At 40.4% G+C, this 19,294-nt stretch overlaps 2 protein-coding genes across 2 annotated transcripts; both read right to left on the bottom strand.

Moving 5' to 3' along the window:
- Positions 1-60: 60 nt before the first annotated feature.
- LOC117714834 (olfactory receptor 51E1) lies at positions 61-11,435 on the bottom strand. The gene is made up of 2 exons (XM_034511522.2): positions 11,120-11,435; positions 61-3,490 (listed from the first exon to the last, which is right to left on the bottom strand). Exon 2 carries the CDS (start codon positions 3,442-3,444, stop codon positions 2,491-2,493), a length of 954 nt encoding a protein of 317 aa, XP_034367413.1. The 5' UTR covers positions 3,445-3,490; positions 11,120-11,435; the 3' UTR covers positions 61-2,490.
- Positions 11,436-12,322: 887 nt separating this feature from the next.
- LOC117695293 (olfactory receptor 51D1-like) lies at positions 12,323-17,197 on the bottom strand. The gene has a single exon (XM_076942484.1). The coding sequence runs from the start codon at positions 17,188-17,190 to the stop codon at positions 16,222-16,224; it is 969 nt and encodes a 322-aa protein (XP_076798599.1). The 5' UTR covers positions 17,191-17,197; the 3' UTR covers positions 12,323-16,221.
- Between the last annotated feature and the right edge of the window lie 2,097 nt (positions 17,198-19,294).

The following is a 19,294-nucleotide window of genomic DNA, read 5'->3' as shown; positions in this document are numbered from 1 at the left end:
AAATAAAGATTATTTATTTTTAAAACATAATTTGTTAGATATTTTATTCTGCAATAGCTACTAGTATTAACTGCAGATTGGAAGTTTGATGAGCACATGTGCCAGATTGAATTGACCTGTAATCTCTACTGAAATCTGAAGTAGTAACTCTGTCCCTATAACAAACAAACAAAAAAATGAATTGGCCAGTGTAGTTAATCTATTCCTCAATAATCATATACGAAGGACTCAAAACAGACTGCAAATATAAAGCATAGAGAGTGAGATTGAGTGGAGGTGTACACCTGTGATCTCAACACTTGAGAGGTGCATACCATACAAGAGAGTCATCAGTTTAAGATCATCCTTAGCTACATGGTGAGTTTGAGGCCAGCATCATGAGAGTCTCTCTCTCAAAAAAGAAATTATCAAAATAAACACACACACAAACACACAAGTCCTACAATCATAGACACACACACATATACAAATGCCCTCCAAACACCGATACACACACATTCACACACACACACTCACACACACACTCACATACACACACACACACACAAATGCCCTCCAACTACAAACACACATACACACACAAACTCATGTCCAAGCAATGGCATACATGCTAGTTCACACTAAAACCCTGGAAGAATAAACACCAGTGTTTTTTAAATTCTTTTGATTAACAGATTGAAGATTTTTATTATGCTTCAATTTCTTTTATATGTTCAGAATATCTGCGAATTTTGTTTACAGTGATCACATCTCACTTTGTAAATAATAAGATCATGTCTTTCTCTCAACTGCAATGCCAGAGCACTCCTGGGCAATGAATGACTATCCACCCTCCTCCCCTCAGTTCAAAGTGACCAAGTTTTGCTTTGAGTACATTTCATACTATTTCCTTTGACCACCCCTCACCCTGGTTTAGTCAATTTTATCATACACACAGTTCTTATATTCTGGAACATAGTCTAAGAAGTTGGATGTGCAAGTGGGTCTCTGTGCTAGCCATGTCCAAGAAATTCAACCCTGCCCCCTCTTTGCTGCCTGCCTCTCATACCAGTCACACCCTGGATTTGAATATGACTTTTCAATGGGTGATAATCCTAATTCCTGATCAATCTGCTCCTACCCTGCTCCTACAGTGCCCCATCCATCCTGTACATGCTGTGGCTAGATAATAGGATTCCTAGGTAGGACTTTTAGCTATATCCATGGTAAGTACATCTGGCAGGAATGCAGTCCTTATTTCCCTCATTGCAGCACAGCCTAAGGCCCTGGGTATCTGCGGTGCTTGCTTATATATGTGCTCCTCACTTTGTATGGACCCATCTTTTTCCTAGCCTTACTTCCTGGTCAGTCTCATTTAGCCTATTCAGCTTCCTCTCTTCCTCTTGACTCTCTATTCCGTGGTGACTAGCCCTCTCTTTATACAACAAGCTCCTGGATATTCTCAGCTGCATCTCCTAAACCATCCTTCAGATACCCATGGAATATGCAGCTAACTGCATTGTTTCTCAAATAAACCTATTTGGGAACACTCCAGTTTCCATTGTGCAGACACTGTAATGATTAGGCTAGGAAATGAGCAATGTTTATTGGAATGATTAAAGTCATTTGTTCTTCTGATAGAAAATCACTCAAAACAGCATAAGTAAGTAGAAATAAAGAACCGAATGCCTCCTCCAAAGACAGTGTAAAACTCCGGAAATTCCCAACTCAGCATTCTGTCAGTCTGTCTAACAGTTCTTCTACATACCATAGGATTAGACATGAAAACTCTCATTTTTTCTTCTATTTTTAAGCTATGGTGGTCCTATATAATTCACTGATTCCCATGTAATATCAATTTCCCCATTAGTGCAATTGAGGCACAAATAAAAAGTTGATAAACTTAAATGAGTAAAAGCGTCTTCATGGCTGTGACAACCGTCATAACAATGTGTGTCATCTCACAATGTAGGCAAGTGTATTTGCTTTGGCCTGGGACCCAGAAGAAAAACAATGTTTCTTTGGAGATTGTTTTGAATAAGGAATTCAGTCCTAACTTCTTAGAAATCCAAAGTCATTGTGGATTCTGATGAGGAAATGGGGTTTTAAGTGGGATTATATAATTTTATTATAGTCTTGTGTTTATTTTTCTTTTGTTGTGCCTTCGATGAACATTTTTGATGTGTTGCTCCATCTCCAAATGCTGTGAACTATCATCAGTGAAATGAAATTTGGAAGTGGTGATAAAATTGGGGGTAATAACTTTCAAAACACAAGTCTTGATCTTAATAATCATCTAGAGAAAACACAAAAAGAAATGTGATATTAGAAAATTGAGATTACAGGTGTTCTTCTATTCCTTATAGAATTTCCACAACCAGTTTCATCTTTGAAAAATCTGAGCTCTGTTTTAATTAAGAAAGATTTATTTTCTTAATACTGTCTTCCAAGATATCATACTAAACTATGAATTACAGAACTTTGAATGGATGAGATTTTCATCGTGGATTCCTAGTGATCTGAAGTGTGTGTGGTCATGAGAAAAAGACGAAGGATGCGCTGCCGAATCTCCTTTGTCTTCACTCCGTAGACGATGGGGTTGAGCACAGGAGGAACCAGCAGATAGATGTTGGCCATAATGACAGGTAGGAGAGAGTCACGCCTCTTGCTGAAACGGTGCACCATTGACAATCCAATGAAAGGCACATAGAAGATGAAAACAGCACACACATGAGAGACACAAGTGCCAAACGCTTTTGCCTGGGCTTCACGTGTCAAGCCCAACACAGTCTTGAGGATGAGCAAATATGAGAAGGAGATGAGAAGTGAGTCCAAACCAATGGCAGAGATGATGACAATGAGTCCATAGATGACATTGACACGGATGTCAGCACAGGCCAGCTTCATGACGTCTTGGTGTAGGCAGTAGGAATGAGAAAGGATGTTGGAACGACAGAAAGGCAACCTTTTGATGAAGACAGGCAAGGGTGCCATGAGTGCTGCACCCCGGACCACAGCAGCCATGCCAATCTTGGCAACACGAGGCAATGTAAGCACAGTGGCATGCCGTAGAGGATGGCAAATGGCCACATAACGATCAAAGGCCATGGCCAGCAGCACTGTGGACTCCATGCCAGATAAGGAATGGATGGCAAACATCTGTACCAGACAAGCATCAAACTGGATGGTAGTGGAATTGAACCAGAAAATGGCCATCATTTTTGGCATGGATGAGGTGGAAATAAGGATGTCTAGGCCAGAAAGCATGCAAAGAAAGATATACATGGGCTCATGTAGGCTGTGCTCTGTCCTCACAATGTAGATGATTGTCAAGTTACCTAGCACAGCAATAAGGTAGAGGGAACACAATGGGAAAGCCAACCAAAACTGAACCTCTTCCAATCCTGGGAGGCCTATTAAGATGAAATATGTGGCACTGGATTCACTGTTATTGAGGCCCACCATACTGAAGGAAGCAGGATGTAACCAGTAAGTACCAGGAAGATTGAAGCTGAAATACAAAGGCAAGTCATTGTCAGGTCCTCTAGAATCTCAATGCCATACCACCCTTGATCCTAGTGTCCAGTTCTCTAACAAAACTCTATCATTTCATTGCCTATCCAGACTCTGAATCTACCCTAAATTTCATCTAACCATAAACCATTTACCAGATGAAAATGTTGATCTTATCTATATATTAAGTAAAATAGTAAGATGATATTCTGATGTTATTAATCATTTAGTTTCTCAAACTAAAAAAATTACATCTTCTGTGGTATCTTATACACATATTTCCTACTTTTAATAGTGATTATATTAACCATCTAAATTGTTGTCAAACTCTGGAAAATGAAACTATGGAGGGAGAAATATTAAATGAAAAACTTTATAATTGACCATTTCATTGGTCAATTATAAGGTAATTATCATACAAATCCATCAGTGGTAGTAATAACATAAACTGGCATTGAAATCTAACTCAATCACCAATCTAATGCTCTAATTTAACCTTAATCCTAACTTTAATGTCCCACAGTAATAGAAGCCGTTTCAATATTAATTTAATAGCATCTATTTTATTGTGATCAATCCTATTTCAATAAAAACATGACTTTAATTTTATCCTGAACTCTAAGTCTTAATTTCCACTATCTAATCAAGAGTTTACACTTGCCCTACATAATTTATATCCAAAAAAAAATAGTAACAGCTTCGGTGGATCTTAAACAATGTAGCCTTACAGCCAGCACACCAGCACTGATTAAGAATTATGATGTTGGTCTCCAACTAAGACTGGAGCCTTGCTCATCCTCCTTCAGCTGTCCCAAGGTGCACTGCTTTCTTGTGTTTCTCATGGGAGCACTCATTCAGTGCCTTCATACTTTCATTTCCAGTTATTTCAATCAACTGAAGTCTGAAAATATTAAATGTAAACCTGAAAAAATAAACAGTTCACATGCTTTAAATTGTATATCATTCTGGTTAGGTTGATAAAATGTAGCATCTGACTCTGCCCTACTGGGGATAAAAATTATCCTTTTACTTAGTCTACTGATAGACCCCTGATAGTCACCCAGTAGCTTCATTAGCAGCTACTATTAGAGTATTATGTACATTAGTTAGCAGATCTACTATCAGAGTATTATGGTTCAAGGAATCCTTATTTTATTTAATAATGCTCCCAAAGCACAGTATTTTTTCAATTAATTTCAATCCATGGTTGGTTAAATGTACAAATATAGGATCTACAAATACTGAGGACTGGTTTGATGCATGTCTATATACAGGTGTATAAATTCATAAATATACATACAAACATATGAGGACTGGGATGGGAGCTCTCATAGGTCACTTAAAAGAAGCTGGGTATAAAGCAAAGCTAATTTCTGGGCTCCACTGACTCAGGAAAGGCAATAAGATTTGTTCTACCACTGAGCTCTCATCCAGAGGTGGCCTCAAGAAGACAAAGAGACCAATGGAAGAACACATATTTTTTAAAAGAGGATAATAGACCTTGGTTCCTTCTAATAGAAGGAAAAAAGTTGAGGCAGAGAATTGTAGTTAATCTACAACTTCAGGCAAAGAGGTAAACCCAATAACTCACACTCTTCTGAGTTGTATTGTAGTGACACAGCTCCCTGCCTGTTAAAATTGCTCCTTCTCCTGTCTGATGCTCCTCGTCTCTCTCTAATATCCAGTACCTGTGGAAACTCTGAGATTTGGATATCCTACCCAGCCCTTGCCTGTTACCTGCATCAGGTGCTCACAAAGCAGCTGCCTTGTCTTGGCTGTGATAAGGTGCAAAGAGGCTATGAAGTGTAAATTCTTGATTGGATAGCTGGGGGAATGAAAATTCAGACTTGCCATTCAGGATAAAATTACCATCATAAAAAATAAAACAAACAAAAAATTACCATCATGTTTTTATTGAAATAGGTTTGATCACAATAGAATAGATGCTATTAAATTAATATTGAAATAGCTTCTATGTATTGGGTAATGTTAAAGTTAGGATTAAGGCTAGAATTAGATCATTAGATTAGTGATCACGTTAGGTTTCAATGTCAGTTGAGTGTCAGTTTCTTCCCAAACTATATTAATTTCTTTAATAATAAATCCATTTTTCTATCTATAAACTCTTGACTCCCAAATACATTTATTGATGTCTGGTTTCTCTTTTAGGGGCCCATATGTATAATTCTGAAAGAGACTACATGGTTGTCTGCCAAGCATGTAAATTCTTCTTCTCCAAAGACTAAAATCTCACAGAATCATTATGGAAACACTGAGCTTAAGAATCAGTCCTGTATTCAGATCCCAGTTGTGAACAATGTTAACCAGGGCATTATTTACTATTTCTAAGCTTCAGTCTCCTCATATCCAAAATGTTATTAATACCTTTCCTGCCCAATGTGAGGAAGAAAGGAGATGCTGAGCAAAAAGTGTTCAAACAATATCTCACATACACTGAGTACAAACATTAAAATGTTGTTCCTTTCTTCCTTGATGCTGATCACCAGGCATACAAGCTAGGTACCATGATGCTGACCATCATGGTCCAGTGTAAGCTTCCTTATGTGCACAACACCTATACTGACTAGATGAAATCAGGCCATTGCCTGCAGTAAAATACTCAGGTAAGGGTTGAAGGTGTGGTTCGGTTGGCATAGTCCTTGCCTAGCATGAAGGAAAGCCTGGATTTGATCCCATGTGTATTCTTCACACCCTCTCAGTTATTTTCTCCCTCTTATGTTACTTTTCCTAAGCCCTTTTCCCTATGGTATAATTAACCATTTCCTGTTCTGCATTCCCGAATAACTTTGGTTCTTATTTCATGCAATTACTCTTCTGATGATAAGAACCACTTATATTTTCCCTAAATCATAAATTCCTTAATACCAAGAACACTCATCCATTTATTAATTATCACCAAATTATTCTCATTCATAATGAAATGAGTTTTACTAATAGAAGACTCCCTCAGTAAGCACCTGATGCAGACAACACAGAAAGGTAGGGCTGCCAGATATCTGAACCTCAGAGACTGAAGAAGCAAGAAAAAGCATGCACATCCTCAGTGCAGGGTAGTCTTAAAGGGAAGAACAAGAATCTTTAGGAACAAGCAAAATATCCAGAGACCCAAAGGGCATGTGAGAAAATTAAAAGTAAATACATACATACATACATACATACATACATACATACATACATACAAAAATAAACCCTGAAGCACAAAGCAGCTGCAATGTCTTGGCCGTAATAAGTGCAAAGAGGATATGAAACACATAGTCTGTGCCTGCAGGTGGCCATCACCTGGGATTTCCCCACCTGGAGACCTTAACCAGAAGAGACTCCAGTACTCTAGAGAGCCAGCTATTTATGCTACCCAGCAGTTTGCATAACAAACATGGGAGAGATGGCATATTCCCAAGATTAAAATAAGCTGCATTAGGAAGCAAATTGGAGAAAAGTCATGGGTCAACATATGAAATATTATGGCCTCTGAGAGCCAAATAATGCTGTCAGTAGAATTCTGTGGGGTAGAAACATGAGTGTTGGCCTCAATTCTTGTGGTAGTAAATTATTAAATTATTATTGTTGTTATTATTATCTCAGACAATAAACTTCAGAATGCTATTGTGAATTTATGTAGAATCAGTTATGTCAAAGACATTATAAAACAAAGAGCACACTCTAATGAAAATGAGTGGAAACATATGAAATGAAATTTTCTTTTTTCCAGTTGACCTTAATCTTCACTCAACATCTTTATGTCCCATTCTATGCACATTCCCACACACATATGTATAGCTATACTCAATTGCTCACGGTGGCAAGAATGGGCATGTGTATACAGGCTCCAGAGAGCAAAGCAGGAAAGAGGCAGCTGGCCTGGGATGGAGGTACCACGGCAGCACAGACGAGATCTGGACCTCAGAATCTGTACAGATGGGAATTGAGGGAAAGGAAAGGACCCAGAGAGCCAGGTGTTGCCTTTCAGACTGTACATCCTTGACAAATGCCAGTCTCCTCCAGCAATCCAAAAGCCAGCAGAAAGAAGCAGCAACTCCCAGGAGGTCTTGTGGACTGAGCACCAGTTCACAATTAGAACCATTTGAGCTTGCTCAAGAAAGGCGTGGGGGCTTCCAAGCATGTTGGAACTAACTCATTGTTTTGAAAATGAAACAAAAAATAAAGGAAAAATAAATTAAGAAATATTTTTCTCTTTATTTTATTTTACTTTATTTTTAGAAAGCCCACACACTATCACAGTCCCAAAGGAGCAACTCTGTTCTTAACTTTTCCCTAAAATGTCAAGTTAGTTTAGTGAGTCCTGAGGATGTTTCTCTGGGAACTGTTCTGGCATCTTGGTCTTTTCTCAGGAATCAGAGCCTACAGACTTTGGAGTCTCGGTCTTCCTTCTGCACTTTAAAGCACTCCCTCCAATACTGGCTCAGCCCTTCTCATCAGCCTAGTTTCAACTTGCTTGGAAGCCCACATTCTTCACCAGAACTGCTACCATTCTTCTGGACCCATAGAAAAGTTAGCAGAGAGGAAAGCCAGGCCTATGTGCCCTCTCTTCTGACTCAAGAACAATGAAGCAATCTCTGAGCCCTGACTTGTTGTTTTGTGACACTAGCAGAGCTTACTGAATGCCTACAAAATGCCAGACACTGTGTTGCAGCCTCATGTAAGTTCTCAGGACATCCTCAGCTGAGAACCACCCTGCAGGATAGATGGAGTTCTCTGGATCCTTTCCTCACGATAGGAGAGAGAACTGGGACTCTAAGAGCCTAAATGATATTCCTGGGGCTTAACACTCCACGATTGCAGTAGAAACAGCCTGTGCCACCTCCTATCCTCTCATCTTAACTGCCTTAACTGACAAAATCTGGCAGGAGGTAAGGCAAGATGATGGTGTGATAAATCGGACACTCGCCCAGGTATAATCTTAGAAAAGAGAATAAGAGAGTGATAGACAGGACTCTCCTAGATGAGGGTGTGGTCACACTTCTCTTCCAGCCTCAATTCCTCTGGCTATGGCATGGTCATACCCCACAGTAGAGAAGAAGAGAAAGGCTCTGTTCTATACCATCTACGTCCTGGTCAGAGCCTTTCAGCAACTTGTCAGGCAGGTAGTAATACCATCAGGTAGTAATGGAAAGATTAAAACTGAGTGACCGATATATATGCTTCCAATATGCCAAACCTAGCCTGTCCCTCTCACAGTCTCCTCCATAATGGATGTTTTGTAGGAATGATTTCCATGTTACATCTAAGGAATCTAAAAGGAAGGACCCGAGTCCAGGAGCTTCTTGAGGGGTCAGGACACTTAAGCAACTCTCCCTACTTGGGGGAATGTAAAAAGTGGGAGGGGGCAAGACAGAATGAGGATGGAGATTTGTGGTCTTTGTTCTTACCTCGGATAAAAACAGTGTCTCATACCCAGAGCACCCATGTGAGAGCCACTGATGCTACCTCCAGCCTTTGCTGGAGTATGTGGAAGAGAATTTTCTTAGTGTGCAACCAGACATAGCTAGGAGCTTATGGCTCCTATTTCCAAGCCCAGAGAGGGAGGTAGGCCTTGTGGGCAAAACTGAGCCTGCAGCCTGGAGGAACCTGACACTTGATTCTTGAGGAAGCCGACCTTTCCTTAACACTTCATATGAGTATTATCCTCAGAACCATGTTTACCCAAATTACCAACATCCAGTGTGCCCTAAAACCTGCTTAGATTAGGTGAAGCAAGTGAACCTTGAAGGATGTTGGTCATTCTTGTCCTTAATGGTCACAATAATACTTGAAAGATAGAATTAAGTTCCCGCAGGTCAGTATGATCCCTTAAATTTATACCAGAAAGAGTACCTAGAGGTCAGGGCTCTGCCCACCCCCTACTTCCTGTGTAGTTACTTATCTACAAATTGGCAAAGCCAGAAGCAGACATTGGTAGCCTGTGAAGCTCGCCTGGCTGTGACTGCTGCCTGCAAGTGATAGCACCATAAATGCCTGATGGGAGACTTTGTTCAGTGCACTCATTTTTCATCCGACAGTTATTGCCTGGCTGGCTCCTGCCTGCCTCGCTCAGCAGTAAGCACTAGAGACCCTAAGGTTCAGAGTAAACAAGACACAGCTCACAGCCTCCCAGTGTGCAGAAAGACTGAGACAAGCATGCAGTCATCACAGCATATTGTGATGAGTGCCAGGGCAAGGCTGGGAGCCGCAGCCTCCTGGAAGCAAAGGTAACAGTAGCCAGTAGCTCCCCAATGTCTTCAGGCTCAGAGGGTCCCCTAAAGAGATGTTTTCAAGTTCAGGATTGCAGGACCAGCTGCAGTTAGTCAGGATTCAGTGAAGTAAGGAGGCAGCAACACTCAGTTAAGACAGTTGGGATATCAAACAATGGGTAAACAGACAATAACACAGCTTTCCTGATGCCCACACATTGGGCTGGTGATGTCAAAATATAAAGACATAGTCAAGAAAGTCGCAAGCTAAGGTAAGTGCTCTAAAGATAAGTCAGAGCACTAGGACAGATGTCCATATCTGGTCCCGACAGCAGTCAGAGGAGAAGACAGTTAAGGAGACAATGTGCAAGCCTGGCAGTCTGTGATGAGATCAGGCCAGTCATTCACAGACCCAGGAAAAGAGCATTTGAGGCTTGGGAGAACACAGGTGGAAATGATCTTAAGGCAAGACTCTCTGAGTTCATGAAGAGAAAGCTCAAAGTGCCAAAACTGAGAGCAAGGGAGGCTGAGAGCAATTCAGACAAGGCTAAGGGTCAGGTCATGGGTGCTTGAGGGCTTTGCCATAACTCTGAGAAACATAAACAACAGACATGGTTAAGTGTGTGTGTGTGTGCGTGTTTGTGTGTGTGTGTCTGTGTGTGTGTGTCTGTGTGTGTGACTGTGTGTGTGTCTGTGTGTGTGTACAGTGAATTCTGGCAAAGGCAAAGACCTAAAGTGAGAGAAGACAATTCTCATTTAGAAAGCTACACAGGCTTTAGTGCATCTAAAGGCAAAGGATACAAGGTAAGAGAGTTGGCAGTCGAGACCTTAAGCCACATTTTAAACGAGCAAGACCTCAATTTAGGGTTGAGTCAAAATCTGAGTCAAAATTATAACTGGAGCCTTGGCAAAAGGACCAATCTTATTCTTGATGCAGTGTTGATTGAGCCTTGACTCTGCCCAGAGACCCCCCCCCAAAAAAAAAAAAAGAAAACCACAGCTATAGTCAGATCTCCCATCCAAGACTGTGCATCAACCATGGAGGGGGGGGGGGGGGAACCAGGCTGTCTCTGTCCATACACTGAAACCCAGTCAAGTCCTGATTGACCCAGTCCAACTCCAAGCCAGTCTGTTCTGTCTTCATTCACATCTGCTCCTATCCTCTGCCAGTCTCTCCATTAAGGTCTCCAGTAAACCATTAACTTGTGGGGAAAAGATACCTAAAAACTACTTTTAGGCAACAATTAACATCCTCACCCCTTTTACCACATTACTCAGATTGCCTGCCACTTGTGTGAGAGGCTCTACACTACCAACCCCACCCAGCGCATCTGGTTCTTCTTCCTATGAAGAGGTGTCACAGAAGGTCCTCAGCTACAAGTAACCCCAACCCAAAGCATGCCTCCTCCTGTACTCACCTCAGCTGTCCTGAAAGAGCCTGTATGCCTTTTCCCTCAGCACTCTTCCTGAGGGAGGTCTGGCAGGCTGCAAAGTGCCCAGCCCCTTCAGTCTCCACCTCCTTCTGCTGTCTGCTCAGGGCTCTTTATTCTTGGTCTTCCCAGCTCCCTCTTTCTGCTCCTTGTTGTTGGGAGTACAGGCTGTTTCTGAGGGTCCATCTGCAGATATACCCCCACTAGACTACTAGGATTCTGGTTCCCTTCTAAGCTTCTACATCTTAAAAGGATGAGCCTGGGATGTGGGGAACGAGGGACATTGAGTAGATGGTCTCTAGAGTCCTTTGAAAATGGACCTTTGCCAGCTGGAATATTTAGACCAATCCCAAATGTAAAGTTAGAGTAAGAAAAGGCCAGAAGAAACTCATTTTTGTGTCTGTGGTATATGTGAGGGTCTTTCACAGTTTCTTCACAAAACTCTCAAACAGCCAGAGGAAAGACAAAGTAAATCTGCAGAGACTTTGTGATTGACAGCCTGTCCCCATCCTGACCTTTTCTTTTGTAGATGCTGATTGTTGAGCCTGAAACCCAGTGGTCCCATTCTCTAAAGCCCTAAGGACCTCATTCTCTCTGAGCTTCTGGATCTGAAGGCTAGCTAATATAAAACATGGATTCCCATGGATAATGTCTCTGCCTTCTACTCCATGGAGTACTGAAAGTCAGACCAAGGAAAGAAAATGTAATGTGGTTGGTTTAATCTTCTTTATACTACCAACCAGCCACATAAAATCAATGCTGTCTGCTTTCTCTTAAAAGTAAAATTACTGAGAGAACGTTTACAAAGTTCAATAATAATTTCCAGGTCAAACTAAGTCGCTTACTTGTAAAACAAGTTAAAATTACATTGATATTTAAACAAATGTGACTTTAGTTGGTTTTTCATCTTGTTTCATTGGTGAGTGTTACAATTAGAAGTTTTATGTCAAAACACAACACAGTGTACATTGACCCAAGCTACCAAAAATAGACAATGTTAAGCCTGGCCATTATAACTCACCTCAAAGCTACTAAATACAAAAGATTCTGATACCTACAGAATTCTCAGCCTGACTCTCTGCCACTACTCTAGAGCCATTAACTGCTACTGCCTCTATTATCACATAGGAATGGATGACACAAAGATTTTTCTCACAGAACACTTTTATCTCCATCTAAGATGGGGTCTCATGAAGCAGTAAGCATGAGTAAACACATTTCTCATGTGAAACAATGAGGAGGCAGGCAGTACATATAAAACAATGGTTTCTGGGACACCAGGCATCTGGCAATGGAGAGCAGAACAACTGAGACTACATAAAGAACTGAGATATAATATCCATAGGCTTCCAGCATCTTGCCTCGTTTCCATGCTGTGACACAGGAAAGGGGATCCAGCCAGAGTCTAGAGGCTTCCCTCAGTTGTGGAGTTGTACTGAGGTTTTTCAGGATGACCACTTCAGTCAAAACACAAAAGCAAAGTATTGAAAATGACAGATCTACATAAAGGACAACACTTGAGAATGGAGAGAGTCTTCTTCAAGAATTCAGCAGAGTACCGATTATATGAGCAAGATAACCAAAACTATAAGAAGAATCATTTAAAATATTTAGAAGTAACATTCCACAGTGATCTCACAGGACAAAAACTGGTAGCTTCCTGACAGTCAGTTTGGAGGGCTTCATAGTTCATCTCTTTATTGAGGATACAGAAGACCATGCCTCAATATGAGCAGGTTCTGACAAACCTCCAAAGCACATCTAAAACAAGTGTTCAAGCTACTATCAAGTTATGGAGATGCCTTCTAGGAACAAAGCAGAAGAGTAACCGGTGAGGAGCTGTCATGGAAGAGGAGGCAGAGGACTATGAGAGCCACAGGATGGGAAGGAGTGTCATGAACTCCTTCTGTGAGTCTTCTGGCTGCTACAGTCGAGAACACATAGCAGCTATGACCATTTGCAAAAACTGTACACAAAATATAAAATTTTAAAAACATGAAAGTGGGAAGAGAACCAGCTGGGGAGAAGGACCCTGTAGGGGAGGGGATAAAAGAGAGTAATGTAGAGAGACATCATCACAGTGAGTACAGTACTCACCTATGAAACTGACAAAAGGAAATGCTACATAAACAGAGAAAGATGTACCATGACTGCAGTAACCATAAGAAACCTAAGGTGGCCTTATTCCTAATACATAGCAAACAGTTCATAGCAAATTCTCATAAATGTGGGAAAGTGATAAAACTACAGAAAGAAAGAAGAACCCAGAGTTGTAGTCAAATGTTTCAATAATCCAATCAAGAATTTATTAAAACATGCTTAATAATGGCAGGCAAATTTTCCCTTAAGACAGTATAGAAAGTTCATATTCTTCTTTTGTATTTATACAACTCCACATTGAATACGCAAAAGTAAAACTATCTTCATTAGCACACATGATCATTCATGAGGAAATTTGGTAAAATTTGCTAAGAAATTCTAGAAATAAAATTGGAGTGTAGTAAATTTTAAAATTCAAAATTAATATAGATAAATCATGGTTCTCTCTAGTAACAATGTATAAATTTTAATTTTAATTGAATAAATAATGCCATTTATATTAGCATTAAAACTATAAAGTATTTAGGGAAAACTTTGATAAAAAAAATTTAAGTATCGAATGTAGTTTATTACTAGTTCTGAAAGAAATTAAAAGAGAATGACATACATCATTATTTTTATTATTTAAAACCATTGTCATCAACATTTATTATTTTTTATTTTCCCATGTTCATATTTATTACCTCATTTAATCTCACAATCATCCAACAAGGACTATTGCATTTCTGTTTGATAGCTTCCAAAGTTTCTATGTTTCAGTAGGTCAAATAACTTGTCTCCAAATAAAAGCCATTGATTTTAATCTGAATCCCATATGATTCCAACCTCACATGCCTCCTTTTCTGATAACAACAAAGGTTCTTGGCAGGGTTGTCCATTTTTAAATTTCATTTTTAAGTCAGATCAACACAGGGAGATAAATGTCAACTTCCCTAATTATTTAAGAAATCTATTTATAAAGATAAAGAGGTTTGCGTGTTTGTTGTTTGTTGTTTGTTTGTTTTTAAATCCATATAACAATATATCAGAATAGCACCCATGGCTACAATTCTGTAATATTTCAAAAATTCCGGAGGGCTATTCACATAGACCATAACATGAATGGTGCTTCCAAAACTTATATAATTAAGCAGGATACATATTGCATGCTGATACCACTTAAAACATTTTTAAAGGATGTCAAAAATCTCTGGTTTTTGCTAACATAATAGTTGGTCATTGTACAGGTGAGTAAACTATGTCAAGAGAGATTGCATAATATATCATTTTATAATATTTTCATATTTATACCTTATATGTTGTATTTCAATATTCTTTCTTCTGTTATAATCTACATTCATTTCAATATATACTTCTTTGGTCTGATGTTTTTCTCCTGATGCCAAGATCTGTAAGCAGACTAAGGGTGCTTCAGAAAAATATACCATACCCTAAGAGACATCACTTCAAAGACTCATATGTTCATCTTCTTCTGCTCCTTGCTTCCTCAGTGTGATTGCAGATCTCCAGTCAAGAACTTTTGAATATGCTTGGCAAACCATCAAGAAATGAAAGGGAGAGGGGTAAGAAAACTTTGAATTGCCACTGAGGAAGGAAGGCAGGGAAAGGAACTGCAGGAAGGAAGATGTATGAAGATAGGAAGAAGTTGTGGGTAAGATACAAAAGATATGGACTGGCCTTTGAGAAAGAATGGAAAACCAGCATGACTACTTATGTTCCCAGAGTCATAGTCAAAGCCTGAGCTTGGCCAAGGATCCAGGTGTCTTAGAGATTAGTGTCTCAATATTGGAAACTATTCTTGCAACCAGATTTAATCAATCTTCTATTTTCACCCACAGCTTCACACTGAAACCACTTGTCAATCCAGAAACTCCAAGTCAATCTGAGTCTTGAGCCACATAATCCATACTCAGTCAAAAAGGGCAAGGTGTCTGAAACAAATGTGCCAGAAATATTCCCCAAAATGTATTAGCACAGCAAAGCACAGATTCACACACACATGCACACATCAATAATCATATTCATAATAAATACTATGCAGTATAGACATAGTAATGGCATGTGCTAAAAAACAAAGAGTACATATGCTGAATGACCAGACATCCCAGTTCCACAGATGAGTATATTACATTCTACAGATATGAGCAAAAGACAGGCACCAGGCATTCATAAATATAACCCCCACCATAAAGATGCATAAATCAGCAGTCTTATTCAGATGTATATCAATATATCAACTTATATATATCTCAAAAATTAAGTAAAGGTATAATCAATGACATCATTCATAACATACACGCTTCAGGACATAACTAATATATTCACCAGGACATAGCTAGCACATACTCATGTTTCCCTCTCCTTCTTTCACTCCTTCCATTTTTTCTATATAAACACACCCACACATATCCAAAACTAAAATAAAAAACATCTTTATAGGAGTAATAGTCTCCATGAAGCCACACATCTGGACATTGACAGATTCCACATAAATGCATGCAAATGTATAAACTTCAACATTTCACATCAACTACTCCATTTCAACTACATCATCTCCAAATGTCTTCATTGACTCCCAGTTACAATTATGTAGCTACTTTGAGGTAATAGGTTATATAATCAACACAGATTCACTGACATGCACACAAGAGAGAAAGCACCATAAAAATTGTACGTCAAAAGTAAAGAATCATGAGATGTTGCATTTACAGCCTTCTCATGTCAAGACTATGTACATTTTCTAGTTGGGAGGAAGGAAGATGACACAGCTATTATACCAGATACTGTAGGACAGTTGTTCGCCATGATGGTCTGTCTAGACTGGTCAAAAGTGCTGTATTGACATATTCAAAGAAACAAAAATGCAAAGTCTATCTGTACATAATCAGAGGCAGACAATCTAGTGGGTTGCATGATGTGGTCATGAAGTCATTCTACAGATCCTTATCCTGTCATCTTTGGTATGACTGAGGACACCCAGCTGGGTATCTTCACCTGCCATCTTGTGAAAACATACGGATAACCCTTGAACGGATCTCCTTGGTCTTCGCTCCATACACAATGGGATTGACTACAGGTGGTAGCAGGAGATAGATATTAGCCATAACCACATGGACTAGAGATGTGGGACCACCCAGCCTATGCACCACTGATAGTCCAATGAGGGGTACATAGAAGACCAGGACAGCACAGAGGTGGGAGATGCACGTGTTAAAAGCCTTGAATGCTGCTCCTCGAGTTGACAGCTCCAACACAGCCCTCAGGATGAGGATATAGGAAAAACCAATGAAAAGGGAGTCCACACCCATGACTGAGAGGATGATGAAGAGCCCATAAACGACATTGACTTTGGTATCAGTACAGGATAGCTTCATAATATCTTGGTGAAGACAGAAGGAGTGTGTGACAGTATGTGTTTGGCAGTATGACAGACGCTTCAAAAGGAAGGGCAATGGAAAGAAGAACACAAATCCCCTGGCAAGGGAAGCTAGCCCAATCTTGGCCACAGTAGGCCCTGTGAGCACAGACGCATGCCTTAACGGGTAGCAGATGGCCACAAAGCGGTCAAAAGCCATGGCCAGCAGGACAGCAGACTCCATGGCTGATAGGGCATGAATAAGGAACATTTGGGTCAAGCAAATGTTGAACTCAATCTCCTGAATGCCAGTTAGGAACAGACTGGCCATTTTGGGCATGGTAACAGAGGAGAGGACCAAGTCAATGGTGGAAAGCATGGCGAGGAAGAGGTACATGGGCTCATGCAAGCGCCTCTCCACACGAATGATGAAGATGATGGCCAGGTTGCCCAGTGTGGCCACTGTATACATAAGACATAAGGGGAAAGCCAGCCAAAAGTGGATATTGGGTCCCAGGCCAGGGATGCCTACCAGTAGAAAATGGGCCGGATGGGCCAAACTTCCATTTGGAGTGGCAATGAGAGGGACCAAGGGCTGTGACATGCCAGATCCAGAGACTGGGAAAGAGAAAAGAAAAAACAGTACTCAGTTATGGCTCAGAGAAAAAGAAGAACTAAGGAGGAAAAAATGGAGTAGTCACAATAAAAAAAAAAAAAAGATTTAGTATATAAACAAAAGAGTATCCTAGCACTCACCTCTCTCTGTTCTCATTCTTCCTATTTTTAATTTTATAAACTTCATTATAAAAATTTGCAGATAAAGAAAAACATCACACACCAAAATTAACCGAATACAAAGCCATTGTTTTTATACACATATCTCTGATCATCCCAAATTTCATCCTGATCCTCTGAGGTTCCAGAACTACATAAGAAAAATTTGATACGATTTTATTAATCTGGATAAGTGAATGCCTCCTCCCCAAACACTCAGAACAATCTTTTTTTTTAGAGCTAATATTGCTGGCCTGGCCATGACTCTTAGCTACATCCCATCAGGCCTTAAGAGACCTTCAGTTCTGACTGTCACCTCTGGTACAATCTGGGCATGGTACAGGTATAGGTCCAAAACCAGAGGCTTGGAATCTGATTGCCTCTGGCCTATTATAATCTGATTTATAGCAGAAAATGGGAATTCATTATAGAGCTTGTTTTCAAAACAGGCTGTTTTGTCTAAGTCTGTGTAGCATTTCTCAGTCTCCCCTAATAAAATAGTCTAATATGAAGTTGGGAAGGAAGGGTCTTTAAGAAGTTGAATGGAAGGAGGAAGATGAATATGATCAAAACATATTATGCCCATGTATGAAATTCCCAAATAGATAAGGTGATTATTTCATTATCTGAGATAGTTGCAGGCAGGATAGATCCACCAGGATCTGCTCCACCTAGCCCACAGAGCCAGAATTTTCAGGCGAGACACACAGAAGGCTGTTTTGAAAAGTGATTTTTTTACCCCTACTCTTTTCCATTAGAGGGAACTGTGGAAACCTGTTCTGATGTTCTAAAGAGTGGAGAGATGAGGATGAAGAAACACTACCATTCCAGGTGGCAGACATAAAGCAGAACAGCGTCACCCATCAGGATGTCTGCATGAGAGGTCCATGAACCCAAACTGTGCTTGGCTGGGGTGTGTCACTGAAACCAGACACAGTGCAGACACAGAAAGAGAATCAGTGAATGCAGCCTCTGCCACAATCAAGTGGCCATGGAGACACCTCTTCTAGCTCTTCTCACTGGTCAGTTCATAACATCTCAGACTCAACTCTTTCCTCTGCACACACACACACACACACCACTGTGCTACATACCTCTGTCCTGAGACACAAGCATGGAACCTACCAGTTATGATGCTTCTACCTTGATAGCTATGGGCCTCATCTTGCCCCAAATAAGACCTCTCCCAAACCTATGTCTCTACTCCAGCCCACCTTCCACATCACTGCCTCTGAAAAGCATGACTTGAGGTGTCAGGCTTCTGGTTATAGAGTTATAGATGCCCCCAGCCTTCAAGACACAGTCAGACCCCCATTGTCTGTTAACAAATGATTTCATGATGAGGCTCAAAGTTTACTTTCCAGCCCAGCTTCCATCTTCTCTGTTCCTTTTCCATAACCAGGCAGTACTGTACCACCAACATGATCTCTCTCTCTCTCTCTCTCTCTCTCTCTCTCTCTCTCTCTCTCTCTCAAACACACACACACACACACACACACACACACGCACACACACATGACCACATACACAAACACACACTTTACGTTTTACATTATTACTGGTGAACTAATTTCCCTTGCCTTGCTTCTTAACAGCAGAAGGCTGGAACTGGAGAGTCCTCTCGTAGATAATAATTGGAGCTTGTCTCACAGAGACCTGAAAAAAATTCCTCTCTGAGCCAGTCACTGGTCACAGTCCCCGGTCCAGGCTACTGTAATTTGGAAGGGCTGCTTGATGACAGGCTTCTCCAAGCAGCCAGGCTCTCCAGATGCACCCTCCATGCCCTGCACAGTCTCTGTGGATTTCCCAAAGCCAAGACAAACCTCCCTCTGCTGTCTCCCTTAAATCTGAGCCAGAGCATGTCCATCATCAGTTCTGCTACCTAAATATAGAGCGTCTGGTGGCCTTTGGGAGTGCTAGTAGAGATGAGTGAT

Source organism: Arvicanthis niloticus, chromosome 1, assembly GCF_011762505.2.
Source record: "Arvicanthis niloticus isolate mArvNil1 chromosome 1, mArvNil1.pat.X, whole genome shotgun sequence".
Classification (NCBI taxonomy): domain Eukaryota; kingdom Metazoa; phylum Chordata; class Mammalia; order Rodentia; family Muridae; genus Arvicanthis; species Arvicanthis niloticus.
This window is presented reverse-complemented; position numbering and strand designations above follow the sequence as displayed.

Excerpts from the sequence above, each read along its gene's own strand:
- LOC117714834 (XM_034511522.2), bottom strand. The coding sequence starts at position 3,444 with ATGGTGGGCCTCAATAACAGTGAATCCAGTGCCACATATTTCATCTTA.
- LOC117695293 (XM_076942484.1), bottom strand. The coding sequence starts at position 17,190 with ATGTCACAGCCCTTGGTCCCTCTCATTGCCACTCCAAATGGAAGTTTG.